This window comes from Nilaparvata lugens, chromosome 6 (genome assembly GCF_014356525.2).
Source record: "Nilaparvata lugens isolate BPH chromosome 6, ASM1435652v1, whole genome shotgun sequence".
NCBI lineage: Eukaryota > Metazoa > Arthropoda > Insecta > Hemiptera > Delphacidae > Nilaparvata > Nilaparvata lugens.
Window position 1 is genome coordinate 40,904,588 of NC_052509.1, and position 24,868 is coordinate 40,929,455.

Here is a 24,868-nt window from a genome sequence, read left to right on the forward strand (position 1 = left end):
AGGTATACTTTTTCAAAATAGCCTATTATGAAAATAATCGTATCAAACACGTTTGATTTTTTTATAAGAGCTTTTGCATAGCTTTCTGTTAAAAACATTAATTTGAGTTGAATTGCAGGCTAAAACAAATTGCTTTGCAATTGCAAGAAAAAATTCAAATTAATTTTTTACTTGAAAGCTAACGTTTACATACTGATTTATGTGGATCTTGACGTCTTATTAGAATTATATATTAGTTTATGGGCTAACAGAGCGTGAAAGAAATGAGAAACTATCATAAACCAATCACTTCCTATTAGAAATCCAGGGTCATTAACCTTGCATAATTCAAAAGTTTCATTTCGCAAATGAAACAAGGCATGCAAATCAAACCTAATAAAACTAAAAATTGAAAAAATGACTTATTTGATGTAAATACCTATTTTAACCGGCGCTGGGTGTAGTAAAGTCCTAGAACAATTGACCAGGACTTGACTAAATCACACAAGGAACTGGGTCTTTCCAGAATACGATCGAGTTTAAAAAACCAAAATAACGTCTTTTCTGTCACGAAAAATGATAAGATACACAACTCTAACAAATAGTAATACATGGAACACAAATATTTTCAAATAGGTCAAAACATTTTTTTACAAACCCTAGTAAATATCACTAAATACATTAGGTAGCCTGGCAGGCAGCCATGACACACCATTGTTGACAGTTGCCGTCTGCTTCGCTTTTAGTTTAGAAATTTCTCACTGGAAAGCAGCTGTATAGCAAAGCCACTGCTGTCTGAATAACTATTTATCTCTTGGTTTTTATCACTCATTCTTAAATTCGTTAAATAATTATTGAAATTTTTAGTGTGTATTAATTTAAAAATATATTAAAATGATTCTTCAGAACAATTAGCTACTAGTTATCAAATAAGATTCCACTTATTTGCTCATTGACTAGGGTTGGCGGCTGATACAAACTTTAGAGATATTTCATAAAATCAAGTTATGGTTTCTTGTTTTTAACTTGAGACCCGGTTGGACAAAAGCCGTGATTAATTTCACGAGAACTGATCAGGGAAGCCATCTTTTCAAGAGGCCTACTCTGATTGGTTCTTGTGAAATTAATAACGATTAAAATTTAATCGGCTTTTGTGCAAACAGGCCTAACCTTAGACCAGTTATAGAATAGACACGGCTCATTGTATATTCATACTGAAAGTCGATGTAGCCAAATCCACCCATCTTTACGTCACGACAGTGACGTCACGCATCGTAAAGAAATTATAGAAAACTTTTTTGAGTTTGTTGTGTTTAACTTACATTGTTGTTAGTTTGGTTGTGACGTCAAGATGGGTGGATTTGGCAGTAGATGTTGGCTTCAGAGGCTAAACTTCCCAGCGTGTCTTTTATATAACTGGTCTAAGGGCCTAACTATAATAACCTAAAATGAATTCAGTTCTAAAACTCTTCTTTTTAACAATGAATAAATATAGGACTTTAAAAAGACTCTTTCTCAATCCTTCAAGCTAAGTTTACACTATACAGTGACCCACCAAGGTTGTAACAGCCGTTAACCATAGATTCTACTCAACATTTCTGACAAAAAATTTCCATTGAACTTTTTTCCTATCGACCTTAGTTTTCGAGATATATCGATTTTTCGATATTTGCAGAAAATGCCTACTTCCGGTCATTAAATACTCAATAACTGGAAAACTACTGGTCGAATTTCAATTTCAAGGGTATTGTTGGAAAGAGAAAAATATTTCTAACAAAATTAGTGTAATTTTATTTGTTGTTACATATTTTGTAGTTTTTTATTGGGGCTTAAACTTGAAAAAATGCTATTCTTCAAATTCAATGTCATATTTCAAACCGTTTTTTCTCGATTTTTCTCCGGGTAATTATAGTGGTTTCAATATTTCAAAAACTTCTCCATTCCATAAGCTTTCAAATGAGTATAAATTTGAAAAGGTAAGTTCCATGATAAAGTGTTCACAACTACTAATATTAGGGATGAACACCTTCAAAATGAGGAAATTCACAAATAGCATGCATCAAATTCAAATTTTATTCATTCAAGTAAGTTACAATACATTCTGGTTTATACAAGAATCTACAATAAATTACAGTACAACAGCCAATTATGCAACAAATTTCACATATTATGAAAACTTATTAATTACAATGAAGATTGAATGCAACATTAGAATATTGATAATATAGTATTGTAATGTAACTACATAAATCAGCGGTGTTTCAACAATGAATAAATGATAATTTCAATGAATAAATATACACCCCACTATAAATTATATGTGTTGGGGTATAAATCAAGTGGTGATCCTAAAGGGTGAAGTCACCTGATTATTGCATTATTTTCGGTAGCATATATAGCCTAAATCCTAAAATTATAAACTATTAATCATGCACTTTTACAAGATCCAACAAAATTGATTCATAGAATAATATTTCAAAGTAGATGAATGACAGAATTGAAAAAACTGATGGCAATCATTCAGATGGTAATCAAGATGAATATCATGCTCACTGCTGACAGGAATTCAAAATAGCCTTCATTTCTGTTTATGCAACTTCTGCTGCCGTTTATCAAGCTTCGAGTTGCCCGTCTCACTTCGTAGGGCCGTGTCTTCATCACTTTAAACGTCAATCGAATTCTGAGAATCAGTTCCTCGATGGTCTCTACAGGTTCTCTGTAAACTTCACTTTTTACAACCCTACAAGAGTAGAGGTCCATTGGAGTAAGATCAGGTGAGCGTGGTGGCCATCCTACTGGTCCACCTCGGCCCATCCACCGCCCAGCATAATTGTTATCAAGCCACACACGGGCGTTTCTAGCATAATGAGGGAGGCAGCCATCCAACTGGAGCCACATATTCTGACTCAAATTGAGAGGCACGTCTTCCATCAATTCGCTCATTGACCAGGAAGTCCATAAAAACTTCACCATTTATTATTGCAAGGAAAATGAAAGGTCCATGTATGTGTATTGTAGAAATTTACAGCACTAGTTCTTGTGAATGTACTTTTATCTGTGATCTGTCCATAGAATGTTTGAAACACAATCTTGTGCTAAGATCCAACGGAAAACTGTATCCTTGAAACAGTATCATGTTCATTGAACTCTTGAACTGAGGTATCATGAAATGGTCGAAAGTTATTATTCTTCAAATTCTTTGAACTAAACATCCAACATCCCAGTTGCCCGCCGGATACTGGATCGAGGATTCTGCTCGAAATACTTAGAATAAGATTCTCAAAAGCTTCAGAAATTGAGAGGGGCCACTCGTACCTTGAAACTGATCCTAGACCCCCACCATCTTGACATCTGTCAATCTAAAAGACGTGTTATGAGATGGGTGTTTTCGGTCAGGAAAACGTCTCCTATATACACTCTCTGCCTCTCTCGAATTGCATCCACACTCTCCATACACCAATAACATGTTCAAGTACTCAAACAAGGTAAATTCAATGATAATGAACGCGAACACTTCTCTACTAGCCAAAGTTGATACATATCATGCCAATTAACTGGAAAGCACACTAAAAACTATACTGAAAATAGGCTGAAACATACACTTCTTGCTATTTATTCAGGATTTATGGTACAGGGAATAATGCAAGTTATTGAAAAAGTCATATCATTGTAGAATGTTAAAATGTTGATTAAAACTTGTGAATATTTTCAGAGAGAAATCAGCTGATTTCACCCTTAGGATCACCACTTGATGCATGCTGTTTGTGAATTTCCTCATTTTGAAGGTGTTCATCCCTAATATTAGTAGTTGTGAACACTTTATCATGGAACTTACCTTTTCAAATTTATACTCATTCGAAAGCTTATGAGATGGAGAGGTTTTTGAAATATTGAAACCACTATAATCACCCGTAGAAAAATCGAGGAAAAACGGATGGAAATTTGACTTTGAATTTGAAGAATAGCATTTTTTAAAGTTTAAGCCCTAATAAAAACTACAAAATATGTAACAACAAATAAAATTACACTAATATTGTTAAAAATGTTTTTCTCTTTGCAACAATACCCTTGAAATGGAAATTCGATCAGTAGTTTTCTAGTTATTGAGTATTTAATGACCGGAAGTAAGCATATTCTGAAAATATCGAAAAATCTATATATCTTGAAAACTAAGGTCGATAAGAAAAAAGTTTACTGAACATTTCTTGTCAGAAATGTTGAGTAGAATCTATGGTTAACGGCTGTTACAACCTTGGTGGGACAATCTGTATAGCAGAGCTACGTTGTAGCTCAGCTATATAGCTATGCTACAAGTTCAAAAAGTGACACTGGAGATCTGCTATATAGCAGTTTTAAGCCTATTTTTTCAGCTATATAGTAGAAAATGAGCTACCCAGAATTTTCGGTAAACATCAAAGAGAATCTGAGCTATATGTAGCTCTGCTACATGTCAATTTTTGTTTATAGCAGAGCTAGATGTAACTGCTCTGTCGTTGAAGGAAGGCTGCCGAAGCTGTTTACTGCTGTTTGCAGTTTAGTGCCTAGTCTGGGAAAAAGAAAAAGAGGATATTGGATAATTTTGTCTCTATTCGAGTCAAATTCACTCTCCATCATTGCACAATAATATATAAATTAAAAAAAAAAAAAATGCTCGCAAAGCACAGTAACATACTAGCACTCTGACAACAAATGAGTACCTACAGTATATCCTATTATATTAAGTTAGCAATTTCTGTATTTATATATCTGGTTATTTATGTTTAACGGATCTCGAAAACAGCTCTAACGATTTTCACGAAATTTGGAACATAGTAGGTTTATGATATAAAGATTCGATTGCACTAGGGATTGCACTCATCCTTGGGAAAACTCGCTGAACGACATTAAAAGGATAATTCATCCTTGGCTGAAACAGCTGTGGATAGTAAAAAAGTGAGCGAGCGAGTGAGTATGTGAAAAATCAAAATATCGCATCCCCGAAATTCATAAAGGTGCGTACAGACTTTCGCTCTGCTCCGCAACCGAACGTCACTCCAGCAGAGCGATTGATGATCGACCGGGGAGCAACAGTGGTTCGACCGGGGAACGCAAGAAGAGCTAACATCTTCCGATGATGGAGCTAACATCTTCCCATCTTCATGATGGGTGCGACTGCAGAGCGGGGGCGGAGCGACTGCGGTACGATGGAGGAACGAGGGCGGAGCGTGCTCGGTGCGGGTTGGAGGCGCGTATATGTGTACGCAGCTTAAGATGACATATAGCCAGCTGTGGAATATGAACACTATCATTTTAGAGAATTGTGTTCTGTTTATCAATAAATAAAAATAACGAGCGAAGCTCGGTGCCCTGATATTCTGATGTAAACCCAGCAGGCACTAAACAGCTGCGGCAGCCTTCCTTCAAGGACAGAGCAGCTACATCTAGCTCTGCTATAAACAAAAATTGACATGTAGCAGAGCTACATATAGCTCTGCTACATAAAATAAGCGTTAAATCTACTTATAGCAGAGCTACATCTAGCAGAGCTATATGTAGCTCAAATTTTATATAGCTCTGCTATATAGCTCTCTAGCTACATAGTGTAAACATAGCTTTACAAAAAAACTTGACATCTTTCAATCATAATAATAAGTACGGTAAGGCAAGGTTAAATATTTAAAACCTTCACAAACGTACCGTAAATACTGTAATCAATTAGGTATAACTTTCATTTTTATTACAATAAAACAAAATAAAGCTTGTTTTTAAACAGACCACGGCTTATAAAGAGGTGCTCCCCTACCAAGCCCATGGAAGGACACCCCTAAATTTAGAGGAGATTCCCATAACATAAAAGGTCGTCAGTGGAAATTTTTACACTGCTGGCCTTTTTCTAGCCCCTTCCCTCCCATGGGTAACCCTAGCTTATAAAACCAGATGGATATCTTGAGTGAATTGAGGTAACTTCACTTTTCACCTTCATGAAAAGGTCAAAAGCTATCTAGATTATTTTAATTAATTATTATTTTAAACTATTTGGTTAATCAAATTGTTGTATGATAAATAAAAGAATATGATAGGTAGGTAATGTATTAACTGTCCACTGCACTTCTAGACTAACGCACGAATTATTGTAGATTAAGTTGTAGAGCTAGCGTTGGATTGCAAGAACTCTGCTGAGTTGGGCTTGGCCCTTGCTTCACTAGCATTATAGGGTCTACCATAATTCGTATCAGTACGGTACACTAGACTAGAGGACTAGAGTATACCCAATGATTATACATCATGTACTCGCACTCTGAATTGCTTGAGCTAGCGTAGGATTAGCCGAGATTGTCCCGACAACGCACAAAAAACGACTGCATCACTCAATTATTAAATAGATTATAATGCAAATCAATAAATTATTTACCTCACGAATCCATGCTCAGTTTTTTCAACAATAATTATTTTTTAATTCTTATTATTTATTAAACTTCTAACCTTCGATGTAATGTGAAGCTAACAAATCCACATAAAAGAAATCTTATTTTATGAATACTTGATTAGTGTAGGCTATATTGTTGTGAAAGTCACTTCCATCATAAAGGAGTTTCATTTCTGAGATGTTGGAGAATTCGAAATTGAAAATAGCGTAGTTTGATTTATTCGTCAAGAGTCCATTATCAAGCATATTATATTGATTCAAACCGAATCATTAATAATCATAATGTTTCCCCAATTATAATACTCTTTGTAATGCACAATAAATGTTAAGGAATTAATTTTCATCTTAAAATCGCTATATTTACAACCTCAAAATACTGGCGTTGGACACAGTAGGTTCTAAAAGATACAATACCGGTATCAACAAAACTTTACAATTTACCAAACAAAATTGGAAGATACTATGGCGAACAATCTATATCTAGGAGAATCTTTAAGAATGAGAACAATCTTACTATATACTGAACTTGAGAAAAATTCAAATAGATTGCAATTCACTGCAACCTAGGGACTGGCAAAATGTGCAGGAACTGGTACACTCTTTGTTGGATATTCTTCGTCAATTTGACGGAACTCTAGCGAATATCTGTTTCTATTCTTGTAGCAACCGATTTCATTACTGAGAAGAGCCTGCAATTACAAATGAAATTATCATTTTAATAGCAGTTGGAAGCATATTTTTCAAATACATAACTGCAATAATTAATGAAGCACTCAAAGTTGATACAACTAAAGTTAATGTTATAGGCTACATACTGTACTAATTTAATATTAAGTCAAAATATTATGGTCAATATTCAGCAAAATTGATTGATCAATTTTTTTCAAATTACAGATTGAACAATATACTTAGGAAAAGATATTGGCTTGAGAAATACAAGCAGAAGTGATTTTTATAGATGGAAATTACTGAGATATTGCATTTTTTCAAATGCTAATGAATTGATAATTATTATTAAAAGAAAATCCAAATTAAATGCTGCGAATCACCCCGAAGACTTCTGCAACTGCAAATATTGACAACAGGGTAAACAGCTATATACAACTAATGTTAATGTTACGGTATATATACTGTACTAATTTTATATGAAGTCAAAATATTATGGTCAATATTCAATATAATGTTTTATAAGTTTATAAGTGTTTATTATTTAAACTCAATATTCGAACCTCAATAAATCTTAGATTGAAAGTTGAATAGACTACGGAAGAAAATGCTGTTGAGTTTAAAAATTCACCTGAAGATGGAGACTTTCTTTAACCTTGTTGAAAGCTTCAACCTTTCGAAAGTTTGTTTTTGCTGTTTCTAAAACTCCAAGGCACTCCGTGATTACATTAGTCTGAAAGGAAATAAAGCTATATTTATTTCAATACATGATCATCATAGAAAATAATAAGAATTGATTATTATAAAAGAATTGATAATTCCGAAACAATTCACATAAAACAATTTTGAAAAGTAGTTATGTTTATTTTTCTGAAAATCATAGAATGTAACTCATCACTACAACTTGATTTATTGAAAATGGAAATTCTCTATTGTGACAAATAAAATATCAGGAATGACTATATTTTCTTTAGAGTACGTTGAAATAATTGACAAATTCTATCAATGAAGCAAAAAGTATACGAATGAGAAATAACTTACCTTATTTTTGTGATCCAAATCCCAAGATAAAGAGGCAGCCCAAGCAACTTTACATTTTACATACAGGAATAAGGCACATGCTTGATCATAAAGGCCACCCTGAGATAATATAATTAGCAAAGAATGGTCAACAAGTTTCAGAGCTTGAGCAGGAAGTCCCATGTTCAACTGAAACATAGACGATACAGAAAATTAGTTTATAATATTGAGTAATCATTTAAATAATTAAATGTTAATGATTTTATAAATATAAAGTAGCATAAATTGACATCAATTGGGTAAAGATTTAGACCAAAATAATATATACAGATGATACATATGTTATTCCTTTTTACAATAAAAAATGCATGCGATTAAGCTATTTCGACATATTTAACAAAAAATGCAAAATTTTATCAAAGTATTAATTGGATGAAGGTTCCGAAATTGGAAATTTTAGTCCAACAGTTTCTGTATCCAGCAGTTGTTAGAAACAGTAGTTTCTGTATCCTACAACAATATATAAAACAACAATTTCTTGTTGTCAAATACAAATAAGACAATTATTTTTCCTGTAAATAACTGAATTTCGATTACCTTCGGAAATAAGTACTATACTCTGTCCAAATAGGCATGAGCTCTGAAGGATTAGGCCGACACTCCTACTACTTAAACACACAAGCGCAGTCTCCTTTTGTGTGTGAGAGTAAAGGGACGGTCTGTCTAACCGTTGATAGTACATCAATGGCGCAGGTAGGCCGGGCGTGTGTGCCTGCGCGTGGGGGAGCGAGGGCCGGCTTAATCTTTCAGCACTCATGGCAGTCTGGACATACTATAGGAGATTATCAATTCACAACAGTGGCCAGGAGAAGACGTGAGCTTGTGAGATATATAAATGCGGAAAGATAGGACATTTGATCACATCATGACTTACCCCAATAATATGGAAATAAATTGCATGATAAAGAATATTATTTCAGAAAACTTCAAAAGTTTTTTGAAAGCATTTGGCTTCACAATAATTGCGAGACTTACCAGCAATAGCTTTCAAAGTAAAAACGCATTTAACCTATTCGACATGAAGAAATAACAATTTTTAAATAATTTTATTGGCCTGTATGTATCAATTTAAAAAGAAAATTGATTATTTTTTATAAGTGTCTCTATTTATTTATTGATATAATGAATAAAACATAAGTTTGAAACTTACTTGGACTTGAGCGATTTCCATGATGACAAGAGCTGTCAAATAGTGCAAGAAATGGAAGCTAGCTATTGAAAGTGCAGTAGTTAATATGAAGACGGGAGTCGGACTGGTTTTGGAGATGAGCAACATTGCACGCACGCGCAGAGAATGGCACACGCTTGCTTCTTCGTTGAGCAATTCCTCCACGGCATCCTTCACACCTTGATTATCTCCTTTGGCCAACAGTAGTTCCGCCAACCTATCACATTAGTTTCCAAGTATAAGTATAATTGATAAAATAAAGGGTTGGGTAATAAAGTATGCAGGATTTAGAATAGCTGTTACATACTCCTAATTTTTTCCAGTATGTACCTTGGATGTTGCGTCACTCATGTAGACATTGCAATTCCTATCCATACTCCTCTGATTGCACGTGCTATTGCTCGAATTCCTTGTGTTATTGTCTCACTGAGGGTTTCAAGTGTACGTGGTTTGTTGATGTATACACGAGCTTTGGGGTAGCCGTATAAAAAATAGTCAAAAAGTGACAGTTCCGGTGAACGAGGAGGCCACTCCACATCTTCAAGCAACGAAATGAGGCATCCAGGGAAGTACTGCCTTAGAAATTTAATAGTTTCTCTAGATATGCTTGTATGTTGGAACCATGCAGTATTGAGATTGATATGCCATCTTTTCAATTCTGATAAAAAAAATCACGTAGCATTTTTAGATTAAGATCTGAATTGACAGTGAGGTTTCCTCAAAAAAGTAAAGGTAAGGGTAAATAATGAAGTTTCGACTAATGCCACAACAAACACTCAATTATTCACCATTGATAGAAAAATAGCAATATACAGACATATACCTCATTCTTTATCCACCAACGGCAAATAAGGCAAGGTTATGTTTTGCACGGTACTCTCGGCACGATCATCAAACTCTCACAACGTCTACAGTAGTGTTTGTTAAAAAACGGACGCCATTTTTTCAAATATTGTTTACCGTACGTAATCAATGTTTTAATTTTTTACCCATCTCTAATTATCAAATTGGCAACATCCCAGGTACATACTAAAAAAGTTTCTTTCAAAAATGAGTACGTAACATCTATTCCAAATCCTTCATACTTCATTTCCCAACCCTGTACAATGCATAAAGAGTTCAATAATTAAGAAAGAGAAAAATATTAACCAAATATATGGTGTGGCAGTGAATTGGGCGATATGCCAACAATGCAAATAGTCTTTCGTAGAAGAGACTCTTGTATTTCAAGTGGAATTTCTGATGCCCAATACGTAAATGGTAAGGTAGGAGCTACAAAATGGCAGTAGTGACGTTCCCTTACCACGACAAAAATTGCCCGATTCACTGTCAAACCAGTTATAAATTTTGGGCACATAAAATGCGCACTATTCCATTAGCTATCTCCTTTGGCTACGAGTAGTTCCATAAACCTATCAAATGATAATAATAGAAATATTGGTATGGCTTCGATTCAAATTCAAATTCATTAATTTGCCATAAAATAATACAGATTGATAAAATAAATATTCTAACTTACAAAATGGCACTACCGGCAAAGAAAACTTGTGCACCGGCAGTGAGTTCGAACAACTAGATACAGCAAACATGTCAATAGAAAGAAAAAGAGCTTATTCAAACCACTAGAATGAATAAAATTATTGAAACCAGGTCACATCTCAATACTTACAAACGATAAGACAAAGCAACAAAATCACAAGCAAATGACAAACTCAAAAAGACCAATTCAAGGAAGTCATGACAAATATTTTTTTTTAATTTATAACACACAAGAATGAAACACTACATAATGGATATAGATAATTTAAAATAAACATTTATCTTAATCCAATCCAGTATAAGATTCATTATGGATTTTGTAATTTTATTAATAATGAATTCAGTTGGGACTTTATTTATAAACAAGTAACACTGATATTCAAACTGACGTCTACATACTGGTAAAGTCATTATCAAATTGTAATGAATTGGAGGGACGCAAATTATATGGATTATTCCTCAAGTTGAATGTATCACTATTCTTATTAATGAATAATATGATTCTTTTAACATATGTTCGCCTCACTGTAAGCACATTGAATTCTTGAAAAAGAAGTCTACTAGGGTACAATCTTGGCCTGCATAATGCAGCTCTGATAAGGTGTTTCTGTAATGTGAATAATTTGTTCATATGGATATCATAAGCAGCCCCCCATATATCAATTCCATATTTGAAAAGTGATTGCGCTTAAGCATAATAAATCTTTTTCATTATTATCAGCTATTTGATTTAGTTTATTGACCGAACGAAGTGAGGTCTAAGATTCAAGTCGACGGTTTGGCATTTCTCTTAATGTTTAAATGTTTATATGTTGCCCATTTACGGCGAAACGCGGTAATAGATTTTCATGAAATTTGACAGGTATGTTCCTTTTTAAATTGCGCGTCGACGTATACAGAAGGTTTTTGGAAATTCTGCATTTCAAGGACAATATAAAAGGAAAAAGGAGCCTCCTTCATACGCCAATATTAGAGTAAAAATCAGACTATAGAATTATTCATCATAAATCAGCTGACAAGTGATTACACACTGTGTGGAGAAGCCAGTCTATTGCTGTATTTCCATAAGGTCTATAGTTTCAATCAGGTACTTGAGGATGAGAATACTGCGTGAGGTCTACTGTTCATAGAACTACTAGTAAAACTTATAAATTAGATATTTAAGCCATCTGCACATATATTCAATATGAGTATCCCATTTTATATTATCATCCATCATTATACCCAAATATTTTAAGGATTTTACCTTTTCAATACAAGGCAATCACAATCCACATGATTCAACAAAGCGTGAGAATGCATTTGTAAAGACAAGGTTTGTACTGGTTGACCTATTTCAGTAGGAGAAAAAGTCATAAATTTAGTCTTCTTCAGGTTCATGGTGAGTACATGTCTATCAAACCATGATTTTACAATTCTCAAGCCCTCATTTGCATTGTTATACAGGTATACATCCCCCCATGGCAAACCAGAGAAAACAAGAGCCGTGTCATCAGTAAATGAAATTACTCTGCAGTTAGGTATTTTCAGATTCAAAAGACCATTAACATTAATCAAAAAGAGCAATGGTGAAAACATTAATCAAAAAGAGCAATGGTGAAAGGACTGTGCCTTGAGGAAGACCAAATACAGAAAGATTTTTCAAAATTGTTATACCTTTGTCAAATATTGAGAGCGATCCGTTAGATAACTAGCAAACAGATCGTTTGCTATGCCCCTAACTCCACAATTATGTAATTTTTGCAATAGTATTTTGTGTGGTATGGAATCAAACGCCTTTGCAAGGTCTAAAAAAACTGATAGAGTTTTATGCTTGGATTTGAAATTGTTATTTATGATGTTAGTTAAGTGGAGAACAGCATCAGTGGTAGACTTACCAGATTGAAACCTATATTGATTACTATGAATGAATTTTATTTTATCTATAAGAAACAAACTAATCTAATTTTGATCAATTTTTCAAATAGTTTTGAAAAACTACTTAAAATACTTATAAGTCTATAATTTCCGGGTTGTGTATGATCACCAGCTTTGTGAAAAGCTATCACTTTTGCAATTTTGAACTTTTTTGGGAAGTAGCCTGATAGAAAACATTTATTAATTATATATTCCAACAGTTTAACTATGAACTGAGAAATTTTTTTCAAGAACACCCCTGACATTGTTTTCAAAGATTTTATCACATCATGTATTTCAGTGCTGTTAGTTGGGTTGAAAAAATGCTGTTATTAGGACTGGGGGATAATGAGTCAGGTATTTCAATATTATGGATATCATCCAGGATTTGACTCGTATATTTTTCACCAATTCTTGTGAAATGATCATTCAAAATATCTAGATCTATATTTGGCTGAACGTGTTTTTTATCTATCTATATCAAGCATTTCATTAATACAATCCCATGTCTTTCTAGAGTTGTTTTTACTATTTTCCAGTTTCAGCTTGAAATAATCTGATTTAGCCTTTTTTATTGTATTACTAGCAGGTAACCCGTGCTTCGCAAGGGCCTTAAATCTTTACACACTGAAAACTTGACGTGATAAAATATTGGAAAATTTAAAATAGGCCTATAACCATCCTCGATAAAGAATCTTTATGCAAAATTTCAAGTCAATCAGTCAATTAGTTCAGACGTGATGATTAACTTGCAATTTGAAAATTTAAGCAATTTAAAAAGGCGTCAAACATGATTTTCTTATCCCGCTACGTGTATAAGCCAGTTCTTTCCATTATTATAGTATAGATGGATGATTTAAGAGTATCTTTGAATGACAATAACTTTTGAGCGGTTGAGAAATCAATGTGCGGTTTTCACCATCCATTTCCTCTTGAAATTCTGTATCGAAATCATGTATCATATGACTTACCTCCCAATTTAAAAAATTAAAGTTGAATTTAAAATGGCGGTTCCAAGATGGCGGACCAGAATTTTGATGCGACAGAAAATCAGTTATTTTTATTCGAATAGGATCCCCAATTATACCTATCATCTAATCGCCCTTTTAAAAGAAATGTTCAGCTGTTTCTATACAATTGGAAGCATGACAAATTGAAAACTTGACGTAATGAAATTTTGAAGAATTGAAAATAGGCCTCTAACTATCATCGGTTAATTAAGAAGAATCTATATGCAAAATTTCAAGTCAGTCAGTTGAGTAGTTCAGACGTGATGATGCGTCAAACATAATTTTCCTATTCCGTACGTGTATACGCCAGGTCTTTCCTTTATAGTAGTATAGATAACTGAAGAAGACATAATACTTGAAAAAATCAAATCATATTGATTTTTTCAATACATCAATTTTAGAATCGATTAGATCCTCCTCAATTTGAATCAGGCAGCCTTTTTTTGCTTCCCAATTCCAAACAAAATACCTACAAATTTGTTTCACTCCTAAAGCGTCTAATAGTACATTATAACTGAAGAATATAAATTATTACGGTACTAATTTTATTGTGATAATGCTTTTCTTATGAATTACAATAAAACAGCATGAAACCCATGTCCATTCATTTACACTGGTTGAAAAATTTTACATACAGAGTGGGTGAAAAGTTTGAGAACTGCTTAATATCTCATACTCAAAGGTAATTTGACGGTAGGTGTGATTGGGGTTCCTACTAAAATTGAAAATACTACTTTACTATGACTTCGAAATCTGGTCTGCCATATTGAATGCAACTTTGTTTTTTTTAAATGAAGGTGGTCATGCAATACATGATTTCAATACGAAATTTAAAAAAATCTTTCAAGGGTTCGAGATTCCGTGAAATTACCTTGAAATTCCGTATTGAAACCATGTATCGGATGACCACCTTCCTAATTAAAAAACAAAGTTGGTTTCAAAATGGTGGATTCAAGATGGCAGACCAGATTTTTGAAGTCATAGTGAAGTAGTATTTTCAATTTTAGTGGATCCCCTATCACACCCACCATCAAATTACCTTTGTGTATAAGATATTAAGCCGTTCTCGGACTTTTCACCCACTCTGTAATATATTATTTGATGAAATTCAAGCTCAACCGTAATGAAAACAGCTTCCTCCAAAAAAGTATTTATAATTATACGTTTCAAGGGAAAAAATTAAGAACAAAAAAAAGTGGAAAATTCAGGAATCGATCCGAGAGCAGTCGCGCCGAAGCCGAGCACTCTACCGCTAGACCACGGCTTCGTTCAAAATATGATGTCTTGTACTAACGCTTTAAGTTCCTCACTTATTATAAACAAACACATTTTACAACAATGTAAGCTATGCTGGCTGTATAAAAAATGTCATGGCCCATAATGAAATTTGAACATAAATTATGAAAAATCTAAAAGGTAAATTGAAATTTGGGCTTCCAGGTGCACGAGATTGATATTTTTAGAATCTATGTGCAAAATTTGGAGATCTAAATCATTCCCGTTTTTCCGGTATGCAATCCACAAGTTGACATGTTTTGATGCGAACAAACGAACAAACACGACCCTACTCTCTCTTATTATATAGATTTAATACATTTCGATACTCTATATAATCCTCTTTCAATTTTAAAAGGTTGTTTACTGAGTTCCCTATACATATTGTCTCTCTTTCTTATAGATTCAACTAAACTCTTAGTAATACATTTTTTCAACGGTTTCAACGGTTTGTGGGGAATTTTGACAATGAAAGAATGCTTCTCGATATAGTAAGTCAACCTGTTAATGAATGCATCAGCACCGCTGTAAATATCTTCCCATGTTTCATTCTTTAGATCGGAAATGATACTGGACAAATTCATTTTAGTGACATTACTTATAGGACTGGGGTTTTTTCTTTGCTTGGCTTTATTAATATATAATAAAATCATATGATTGGTGGAGAAGTTCCACCTCGCCATATAATTTAATCCGTCAACGGGCCTCTCGGGTAACGAAGGATATATATCATCCTATCAGATTAATTATTTTTATAGTTGAAATTGAGAAAATACAATGCCCATTGATGAACACACGAATGACGAACGAGAAAAATGTTACGTGAGAATAAATATACAAAGAAGATGAATTATCAGGAAAAAACAATTCAGCTTTCTATTCAAGTAGCCGTATTTCGCTTCGCTCACCATATCCGTCTAGCCAGGGGGCTCCGCCCCCTGAACCCCCGACTGGATCGTCCAAAAATGAGATCAGCGGGCTCGCTTCGCTCGCCTGCATGTAGATCTCAGCGGAACCTCTGTACCGAATTTGACGTTTCATGTGACATAATTACTCCACACGCAATCAGCATTTGCTGTTGTATCCAGTCCATAGACATGCGACATATGAGAAGAATCCCTCTTATTCAGGATTAAGATTATATAATAAATTACCTGAGACCATTCGAAAAATCAAATCTCTAAAGCTCTTCAAGAAATCTGTGAAAAGAATCTTAGTTGATAAAGCGTACTACTCGGTGGCAGAATTCAATTAACCATAAACTCTGCACTCAATGACACAAATAAAATGCTCACATTTGCTCTATTTTTAGGACTAAGAATAATGATAGACCTAATATAGGATACACTTTGTTATATATTTTTTTATATATACTGTTACTGTTTATTTTACCTGTTAGAAATCTTACTTAGTTCAAGGATGCAATTATTTGACAAATCACCTATCACATTTTCCAATTCAATTTTTTTTTCAAATTCAAATTTATTTATTCCACACTCATAAATACATATACATAAATCAAACAAAGCTCAACATGACAATACAATCCAACCAAAGTGTAATAATAATAAACGGTAAGTGAAAAAACCACTGGCATAAGATGACTCTTGTTCGCCAGTGGGAGTCATTAAATGGGAGTATTCCAAATATTATGATGTAATGTGATGAAATAATAAATAAATAAATAAATAAAGCTATACCTGTGTACTGAATTTTTTTAAATATATTTCCATCAATTATTGAAAAAGGTGAGAAAACACAGAAAAGCTGAGAAAAACGTTGGAAAAACGCTAATTTTGGGCGTATCTTTGGCTTTATTTCAAATTCCTTCTAACACAACAGCTGAGCTTCTGTACCCGCAGAGGTAATAAATTTATTTATTTTACTTCGAGGTAGTAAATTTGAACATTTTCTGTTCATTTGTTCTCGATAAAGCTGAGAAAGCGCAAAAAAAACGCTGGATAAACGCAGATTTTGGGCGTATCTTTGGAATTTTTTCCAAATCCGTTCTTAGTGCGCCTCTAAAGGGCCAACTGAACATACCTATAGATTCAGCTTTATTTCCCGAGGATGGTTGTAAGCCTATTTTCAATTCTTCAAGATTTCATTACGAGAAGTTTTTAATTGGACCCTTGCGGAGCAGCCGGGTCTAACGAGAGCAACGGGTTACCTGCTAGTCTTGGATGAATTCGGGAGAGAAATAGCTCAAGGTAACCTAATATTTCTCTCCCGACCATTTTAATGATGCAATTTTTGTGAAAATAGAGAATAAAGAATAATTCTGCCCTGACTAATGCGCATAATTTATAATATTATTGTCGATGGTGATAGTTGGCATGGGTATAATATGCAATACCATCATAGTATGTAATAGTGGAAAATACAAAATCAATAAAATAAGTAAACAGGAATGAGAGATTAATTTGAATGAAATAATTGCGGAATTGAGGAAGCTCACCTGACACAGCTCTCCCATTTATCCAACGTTGATAGCTGTCGTACAGCGGTATGTGCAGCTTGCCACTGTCCCTTGTATAAGGCTTGAGTGAAGAATAGTATCTGTTCAACAACCTGCCACCATTTCGAAGTGGGATATAGCGATCGAGCGTAATCCAGTACAATTACGGCTAGTTGATACTCTCCCTGCACAAACAAACACCAACCTTTCAATGAACCAACTCAACAAAAACATTTAACAGTACCGTTCACTATCAATTTACTGTAAGTTATTGTATTATCACTGTTCTCCCAGAATAATTGAACGAGCGTTAGCGAGTTCTCACTTTTGACTTATTAAAGGCCAAAGTCGTTGTCCGTCTGTTTGTATGTTCTACAATAACTGATTGATCAATCAGCTTCAAATTTTGAACACGTTTTCTTCGAACCTTTTTACAAGTCAAGTTCGTTGGACAAGAAAATTGAGTCACTCCTTCGTCCTTTTTCAGGATTTAAAAATAACATTGAAAGTGCATAAGAAAAAAATTGCTGTGATTAGTCAGCTGGAATTTTCATGTTATTTCTGTATTTTTCCATTAATTTAAAAAAGCTTATGCTATTATGGAGTTATCACACAGACTATCCTTTATGTGCCGACACATGATTTCAGCTGAAAAAATAAAGTTGGATTCAAAATGAAGCTGGATTCGAAATGAAGTTGGATCCATAAGGCGGATCCAAGATGGCGCACAAAAGTTTTGAAGCGACAGAGAGTCGTTTTTCCAATTGGAACAGGATCCCCATGGAACCTACAGTCATAAAATACTTGTAAAAGAAATATGTAAGTGTTTTCATAATAATTCTCACCAGCCCTGTATAATTACGGATTTCAGAGATCAATACAACAGTTCATGAGCGAGTTCTTCAACCCAGGGGTCACTAGTTTAGGTACTGCAAGAAAGGAATCAATTATTAATGTACAGACTTTTCCAAGATGAGATTAAAATTGTCTCTGTATAATTGGGACAGGGTGTCCACTGAATCAGGCTCAGAAAATTCCCGTACATTTCCCGCATATTTCACGTTTTTCCCGGTTTCCCTCGCTGGTTAAAACACATGATTAATATGTAAAAATATAGGTTGTCGGGGGAGGGGGGGTCTGTGAGGTTACTCAGAAGGAGGGTCAATTTGGAAAAAAATATCCTTAAATAACAATATTTCAAAAGTGCACAAGTATGTTTTTCATCAAAATGTAGCACCATTATACGATTATACTGTACACTGTATCTCTAATAATATAAAAAAGTGAATTTAGAAGAAAAAACGAAACTCCCTAACCTACCCTTTACCCTTTAAACCGTTGTACTCCGGTAGTCACTACCGGTGTATACATTGGTGTTTGCAATATATATTGTAGTTCTGATTTTTTAATATATTGTTTGGATACATTAGAGAAGTATAGAACCAATTTTTCATGCAACATTTCCAATATCTTCCGATTGCTACAATTTAAATGTATAATTCAAAATCCTTCTGGGCGTAATTTTAAGCTCTTCAACCTGAGACCAGAAAGCGCACAAAATTACGCCCAGAAGGATTTTGAATTATACATTTGAATATTGTGGCAATTAAAAGATATTGTTGATTGAAAACTTAAGATTCAATTAAATTGACTATTTTGTTGAAATTTTACTCGTTTTTGTAACTCAGAACACATTAAATATAGAGAGTTCCGGATGATTTCATTGTATTCAGAATTTTATAATATGAAAAAAGGCAAGAGCAAATTCAATTGTCCGACGACTGAGTGGAAATAAGCTGGAAACTAGAAAATGAACCGAAAATACGAGGTGTTTGGGCCATTCTGTATCCATCACAAGGAAATTTTGCATGCAAAAATTGGTTCTACACTTCTCTTATGTATCCAAGCAATATATTGAAAAATCAGAACTACAATATTATATTGAAAGTACACCCCCTTTTCATGTCTATATTGACTGGAGACAGGACAAATATTAAACATCCCCTCACTCAGAGGAAGGACCTACAAGAAAGGCCAAGAGTGGAACTCACGTAGTTCACGAGTTTGTGGGTGGAGAGGCAATAACTCACCACTGAGTCAAAGAAAGGCGGCCATTCAGGCAAAACTTCTTGGGAGTGGTGAGGCTTTCGACCCTGCAAAGTTTCGGAGGGGCAAAAAGAAAAACCCAAGAGACCAGAGATGGGTGAAACTCCAGGCACAATAGTAGGTCAAGAGGCTGAGCCGAGGGTGACTAGGTGCCCTACAAGCAATTTGGCGACCCCTCCTTCAGAGGAAGGACCTACAAAAAGGCCAGGAGTGGAACTCACTTAGGCCACGAGGACCAATCAGTCTGAAGAGACTGCCAAGCATATCACACTGAATTGCGACAAGCAACCAGGTGATGAATGGGATGTCAGCATAGGGGAAAATTCCTGGTTCCCGTGAAGGACAAAGGTATTTGTTTGCCTAACTAGCATACTACTTGGGGAACACAATAAGCTTCGGTTGACGTGTGGGGTTCTTTGAACCTTTGAATCCTTGAATCCGTCTCTTAAAAAAATAATAATAATATTAAACAGAACACTTAAGGTTCTGAAAAACATAATGTGATTTGATTCACTATCAATAATTTCTACATCGATAATACCTACACCAGAAACGGAACTACACCTCAAATGGATATAAAGGTATTCCCACATGTCCAACCGAACCTCGAGCAGAGTAGAGAATCGTACAATCCGCCGTGCATCGAGCCGTGTGGAACGAACATAAGCCATATGTTTCATAATGTCAGCTGTAATAACACTCAGCTGTTAAACAACCGCCGCGCAGTTCTCCGAAACGTTCGTCGTCCCACTAGCCGCTCTTTTAACCGTTCTCCACGCTGTTCGCCGAACGCTGAACTTTTATCAGAGCCCTTGATTGAAATTCGCCGAGCAGCTTGTGGTCCAATTTTGGCTATCCATCACAAATGGAAAACATGTAAATACTTTTGCTAACATTAATACAGTAAAGGCCTCTTATCATTTTATTTAATCTATAATATTCGAACAATTCATTGTCATGAATAATAAATTTATAGGAATTGATAAATAATGTTAAATGTAAATAAAATAATTTCTGAAAAATTATTGATTGGATAAATTTCAATATTAAAATATTGTTGACCAAGAACTCAGTATCATGACAATTATTTTGTTATTTTTAAACTAATAATTAATTTCATCAACTAACCATAAGTTGACTGGATATAAGTTGATTTTAATAAATACTACAGCATATACTTACAAAAAGTGACACCTTTATAAATATTTTCCACTTGCCAACGATTTTCATTGGTAAGAACATTGATGCTTGATCATTGTTATTTCACGAAAAAGTGGGTATAGTTGTACAATTTCCCACAAAAGGTGTCTCGTTTGGTCTATGTCTTGGCAACCCAAAAAACTTACTTATGGTCTGTGTAAAATAAGTTGAGACTTGGCCCTCCATCCGAAGGATGGTTGCCAAATCGTGAAAAATTTCAACTTTCTCTAATTTCCAATTCAACGTCAGAATTTGATATAGAATATCATCCCCGATATCCTAGTAGTTCTAAAAAAGTTTCAGGGTTGGATTGAAAGGAAATTTAACTTTTATGATAAAATTGGAAACATCGCGAAGATTAGTTTTTCTTTTGAATATCACTTCTCTCAGAATCATGTAGCGTCGTAATGCGTAATAATTTTATATCAAATTAACGGGGAGAATGTCTCCTTTCTATTGGTTTTCAATTTTATCCGACCTACAGTTATTTTTTATTAATGATTATGTACGTCAATGTCGAGACATTTCGAGCAGAGAACATGAAATTTTCGAGATGCTAGAAACTTTTTTGTTTTCAAAGATAAGTAGATGGTGAAAGCGAGAAAGTTTCTCAGAAATTATTTTTTCAATTGTCAAACGTACTCGGAAGAAGGTATTATGGCCTCTCAGGAGTTTCAAAGTCAAGGATAGTGGCTGAATGGTGTGCCACCATTAGTATAGCACCTGAAGCTTTAGACCTTGCATAAAATTTTCTCAGGTTTATTTAAAACTTTTTGTAGTTAAAATGTTTTGTTAGTATGTTTTAAGTATTCGCTATATTTTTTAAGGGTGGGGACTCTCCCCCCCGTGGGGCGGTAACCCCCCCGTAAGCCATAACCGGAAAATAAAAAAAATAACGGAATCGTATTTTACATATTATTTGAAGAAAAAAACTTCCTTACGACTTTTCCTGAAAATGCTTTCCCTTGGAGTTACAGCGGTTTGAAAATTTGAATTTTCACCCCTCAAATCCACGGTTTTCCCTTAATAAATCGAAAAGTACACGTCAGAAAATGAAGTTTAATGGCTTAAAAGAAAGCTAATTGAAACTGGAAAAAAATCAGCTTTTTTTTGCGGCTATTGGGAAAATAGTTACAGTTCATCAAAGATGGCGCTGTCACTGACAACTCTCATTTTTCACTCTTTACCCCCAATTTTCTCAGAAATGGCAATTTGTACACAAAAAATTGTAAGGACCTTTTTTTTAAATATTTAAATTTTCTTCAACTTGAGACCAGTTAGAGGTCTCTAACATTCTTCAAAGGAAAGTTATGACCAAAAAAAAAAATTTTTTTTTGGCCGGAAGAAAATGGCCTGTGGAAAGCGAGGGAAATTTCCGAACTGAAAATCCAAATAGCAGGTGCTTAAACATATAATTTCACATACTCACACAAATTTTGATGTATTTGCTAAGTACACTTTTTGATCCAGACAATTTTATGTAATTCGAAACGTGCATTTTTTCAACGAATGTTACAGTTTTCCAGAGAAAATAAGAGTGGGAAATGTATTCAGTATACAATAAAATTACACATATGTTTGCCGCCATTTCCACGAGTTTTCCGAAACTTTTTTTCCCCGTGTAGGACCCGCGTATCTTATAACATGGCCATTTTTAGCCCTAAATTAAATTTTAATTGCTCCAATTTTGTCCATAAATTTTAAGCCGAGAAGTCTTGTATTGAAAAACAAAAATACTAACGACAAGTAATTTTTTTATAAATAAATTTTCAACATAAAAATTTTGTTTTTACTTCTCTTTCGTTATAAAAAAACAAGTATTTTATCTTCGGCGCCCTGCTATGATGCCGATCATAGAACGTGTTCGCTAGAGATGAGTCTGGATTTCTATTGTTGTTGGATACTTGCGCAGTAGGGTACAAAAAAATTTCAAACGCGGTAATTTACTCAAGGTTTTGTACCGTGGTTCGTTAATACCGTGTTTTGGTAATGTATAATAAAAAATAGTTGTGTTTCAAGTCGTTCTCTTTTGTGTATGAAATTGTATGTGCTTGCATTAAATAATTATTCTTTTAATAGAAAACAACTATATATTTCGAAGAATTCTACATTTTTATTATTAGAGCCTTAATAAGGTAAGATTTTCAGCAATTTGTACTTGCTTTTTCAAATTATACACATTTATGTACATTACTGTCCACGTGTTCCTAAAAAATTTTCATTGTACTACAAAAACAATATTTTTTATAAATAAATAAAAATTTGTACATAATTTACGAAATATATTAACTAACTATTGATTTACAAATTAAATTATAAATAAAAAAAAAAATATTCAAGGAGGCTCGACCCCACTTGGTTTTCATGTGTATTCTGCTACATGACTTAACTGCCTGAGCCATACTACAATACATAAAATTGAACAGTATATTAACAGTATATTGGGTGTACAAGCTTTTCTTGTGCTTAGAAAATTTAAAATTTGTTTTATAAATGATAATTTTATGCATGTTATAAATTTTACTTGTAAATTGTAATTTTATTCTCTGCAAACTCATTGTTTCTCAGGAAATATGGATGATTCAGGAGGTGAAGGACAAGGCAGAGAAGTATCATGCCTAATATGCCAATATTTTGAATGTAACGAAGATATTCAGAGCCCTGTAGTAAAAATTGGGAAGAAGCAGCTTGCGAATTTTAAAGAAAAATCATTACAAAGAGAAGATAATTTTTACAAAGAATTTGATACGACCACTGCAGGTGTTTACGCTCATGATAAGTGCAGAAGAAAGTATACCCACGAATTTTACACAAATTCCTACATAAAACAGAAAAATGAATGCAGTCCTAATCCTCCTCCTGCTAAGAAGAAAACCAGGACTTCTCTGAGTGAGGCTAAATTAATATTTGATTGGGAAAATGCGTGTTTCATTTGTGGCGAGTCAATAACAACAAAGAGGAAAATTGCCACTAAGCATCTCAAGCCATTTCGTATTGTTCAAGATGATGAAATTGTAAACAGAATAGGTACTTGACAAAATTGAAAAAGTTGGTAGTCAATATTTTTCTGACATTTACGAAAGATTAAGTAAAGTTGAACAAGTAACTGAACTAAATGGAAAATATCATAGAGACTGCTTGTCAAATCTGTCATCTCAATGTTCACGTAAAAAAAAAGATGTTCATGACCGAAGCTCAGTTGATGCTGCAATGAATATTATATTTGATTTCATGGACAATAATCCGGACTCTCAATTTACTTTTACGGAGCTAGAAGAGCTTATCGAAGAAAATTATAATATTCCCGATAGAAGAACAATGGCTGCAAAGCTGAAAAAAAGTATGGGAGTGAAATAGAAATTATCAGCATTCTAGGTCGCAAAAGCACTATACAATTTATAAAAAAAAGAGATCAAATTTTGAATGATCACTGGTATGAAGAACAAAAAAAAACTAAAAAAGAAAAAAATGAGGAAATACTAAAAGCTGCAAAAAACATACTTAGAGACCTTATAGACGATAAAAATAGAGTATATAAAAATGGCCCTACACATTATCAACCAGTAGAATCAGATTTTGCCAATATAAATGAAGATATTCCCATTGAATTAATTAATTTCCTGGAAGATATTATTTATGACAGTAAAAAGCCTAAGAAGAGCATTAAAGACCAATATTTTACAAAAGTAACTGCTATAGCTCATTCAATTGTAGCTGCTTGTCGACCTAGATCATTTTATTCTCCCTTACACTTGGCTGTAGGAATTACTCTGCATCGAACAATAGGTTCCAAGAAAATGATTAACTTATTCCATTCTTTAGGCCATTCTTGCTCTTATAACGAAGTTAGGCGCTACGAAACTTCTATAAGTATGCAAGCACAACTTAATATTGATGATGGTGCTTTTTTACAGTTCGTATATGACAACGCGGACTTTAATGTCGACACTTTAGATGGAAAGTCTACTTTCCATAACCTAGGAGGTATTTTAATTATAACACCCAAATCAAAAGTTCGTCCTCGAGAAGCCATCGAACGCTTGCGGAAAATACCAACGGCCGAAGAAGTTGCTAAAAAAGTTGAA

At 34.0% G+C, this 24,868-nt stretch overlaps 2 protein-coding genes across 4 annotated transcripts in view; both read right to left on the bottom strand.

Moving 5' to 3' along the window:
- Nucleotides 1-724, bottom strand: part of LOC111050457 (roquin-1) — a 90,685-nt gene extending 89,961 nt beyond the window's left edge. Inside the window, exon 1 of one of the 2 annotated variants that reach the window (XM_022336785.2) lies at nucleotides 419-724. The gene's annotated coding sequence lies outside the window, so the exon portion shown is untranslated. The remainder of the gene's footprint in view (nucleotides 1-418) is intronic. The other variant, XM_022336786.2, reaches the window with a different exon arrangement.
- A 5,672-nt stretch (nucleotides 725-6,396) lies between these two features.
- LOC111059345 (anaphase-promoting complex subunit 5) overlaps nucleotides 6,397-24,868 on the bottom strand; it is a 48,018-nt gene continuing 29,546 nt past the window's right edge. The window contains exons 9-13 of one of the 2 annotated variants that reach the window (XM_039430802.1): nucleotides 17,478-17,662; nucleotides 9,282-9,516; nucleotides 8,093-8,260; nucleotides 7,683-7,784; nucleotides 6,397-7,074 (exon numbers count right to left, since the gene is read on the bottom strand). In XM_039430802.1, the coding sequence (XP_039286736.1) occupies nucleotides 6,949-7,074; nucleotides 7,683-7,784; nucleotides 8,093-8,260; nucleotides 9,282-9,516; nucleotides 17,478-17,662 (816 nt within the window). In that variant the 3' untranslated portion in view covers nucleotides 6,397-6,948. The remainder of the gene's footprint in view (nucleotides 7,075-7,682; nucleotides 7,785-8,092; nucleotides 8,261-9,281; nucleotides 9,517-17,477; nucleotides 17,663-24,868) is intronic. The other variant, XM_039430803.1, reaches the window with a different exon arrangement.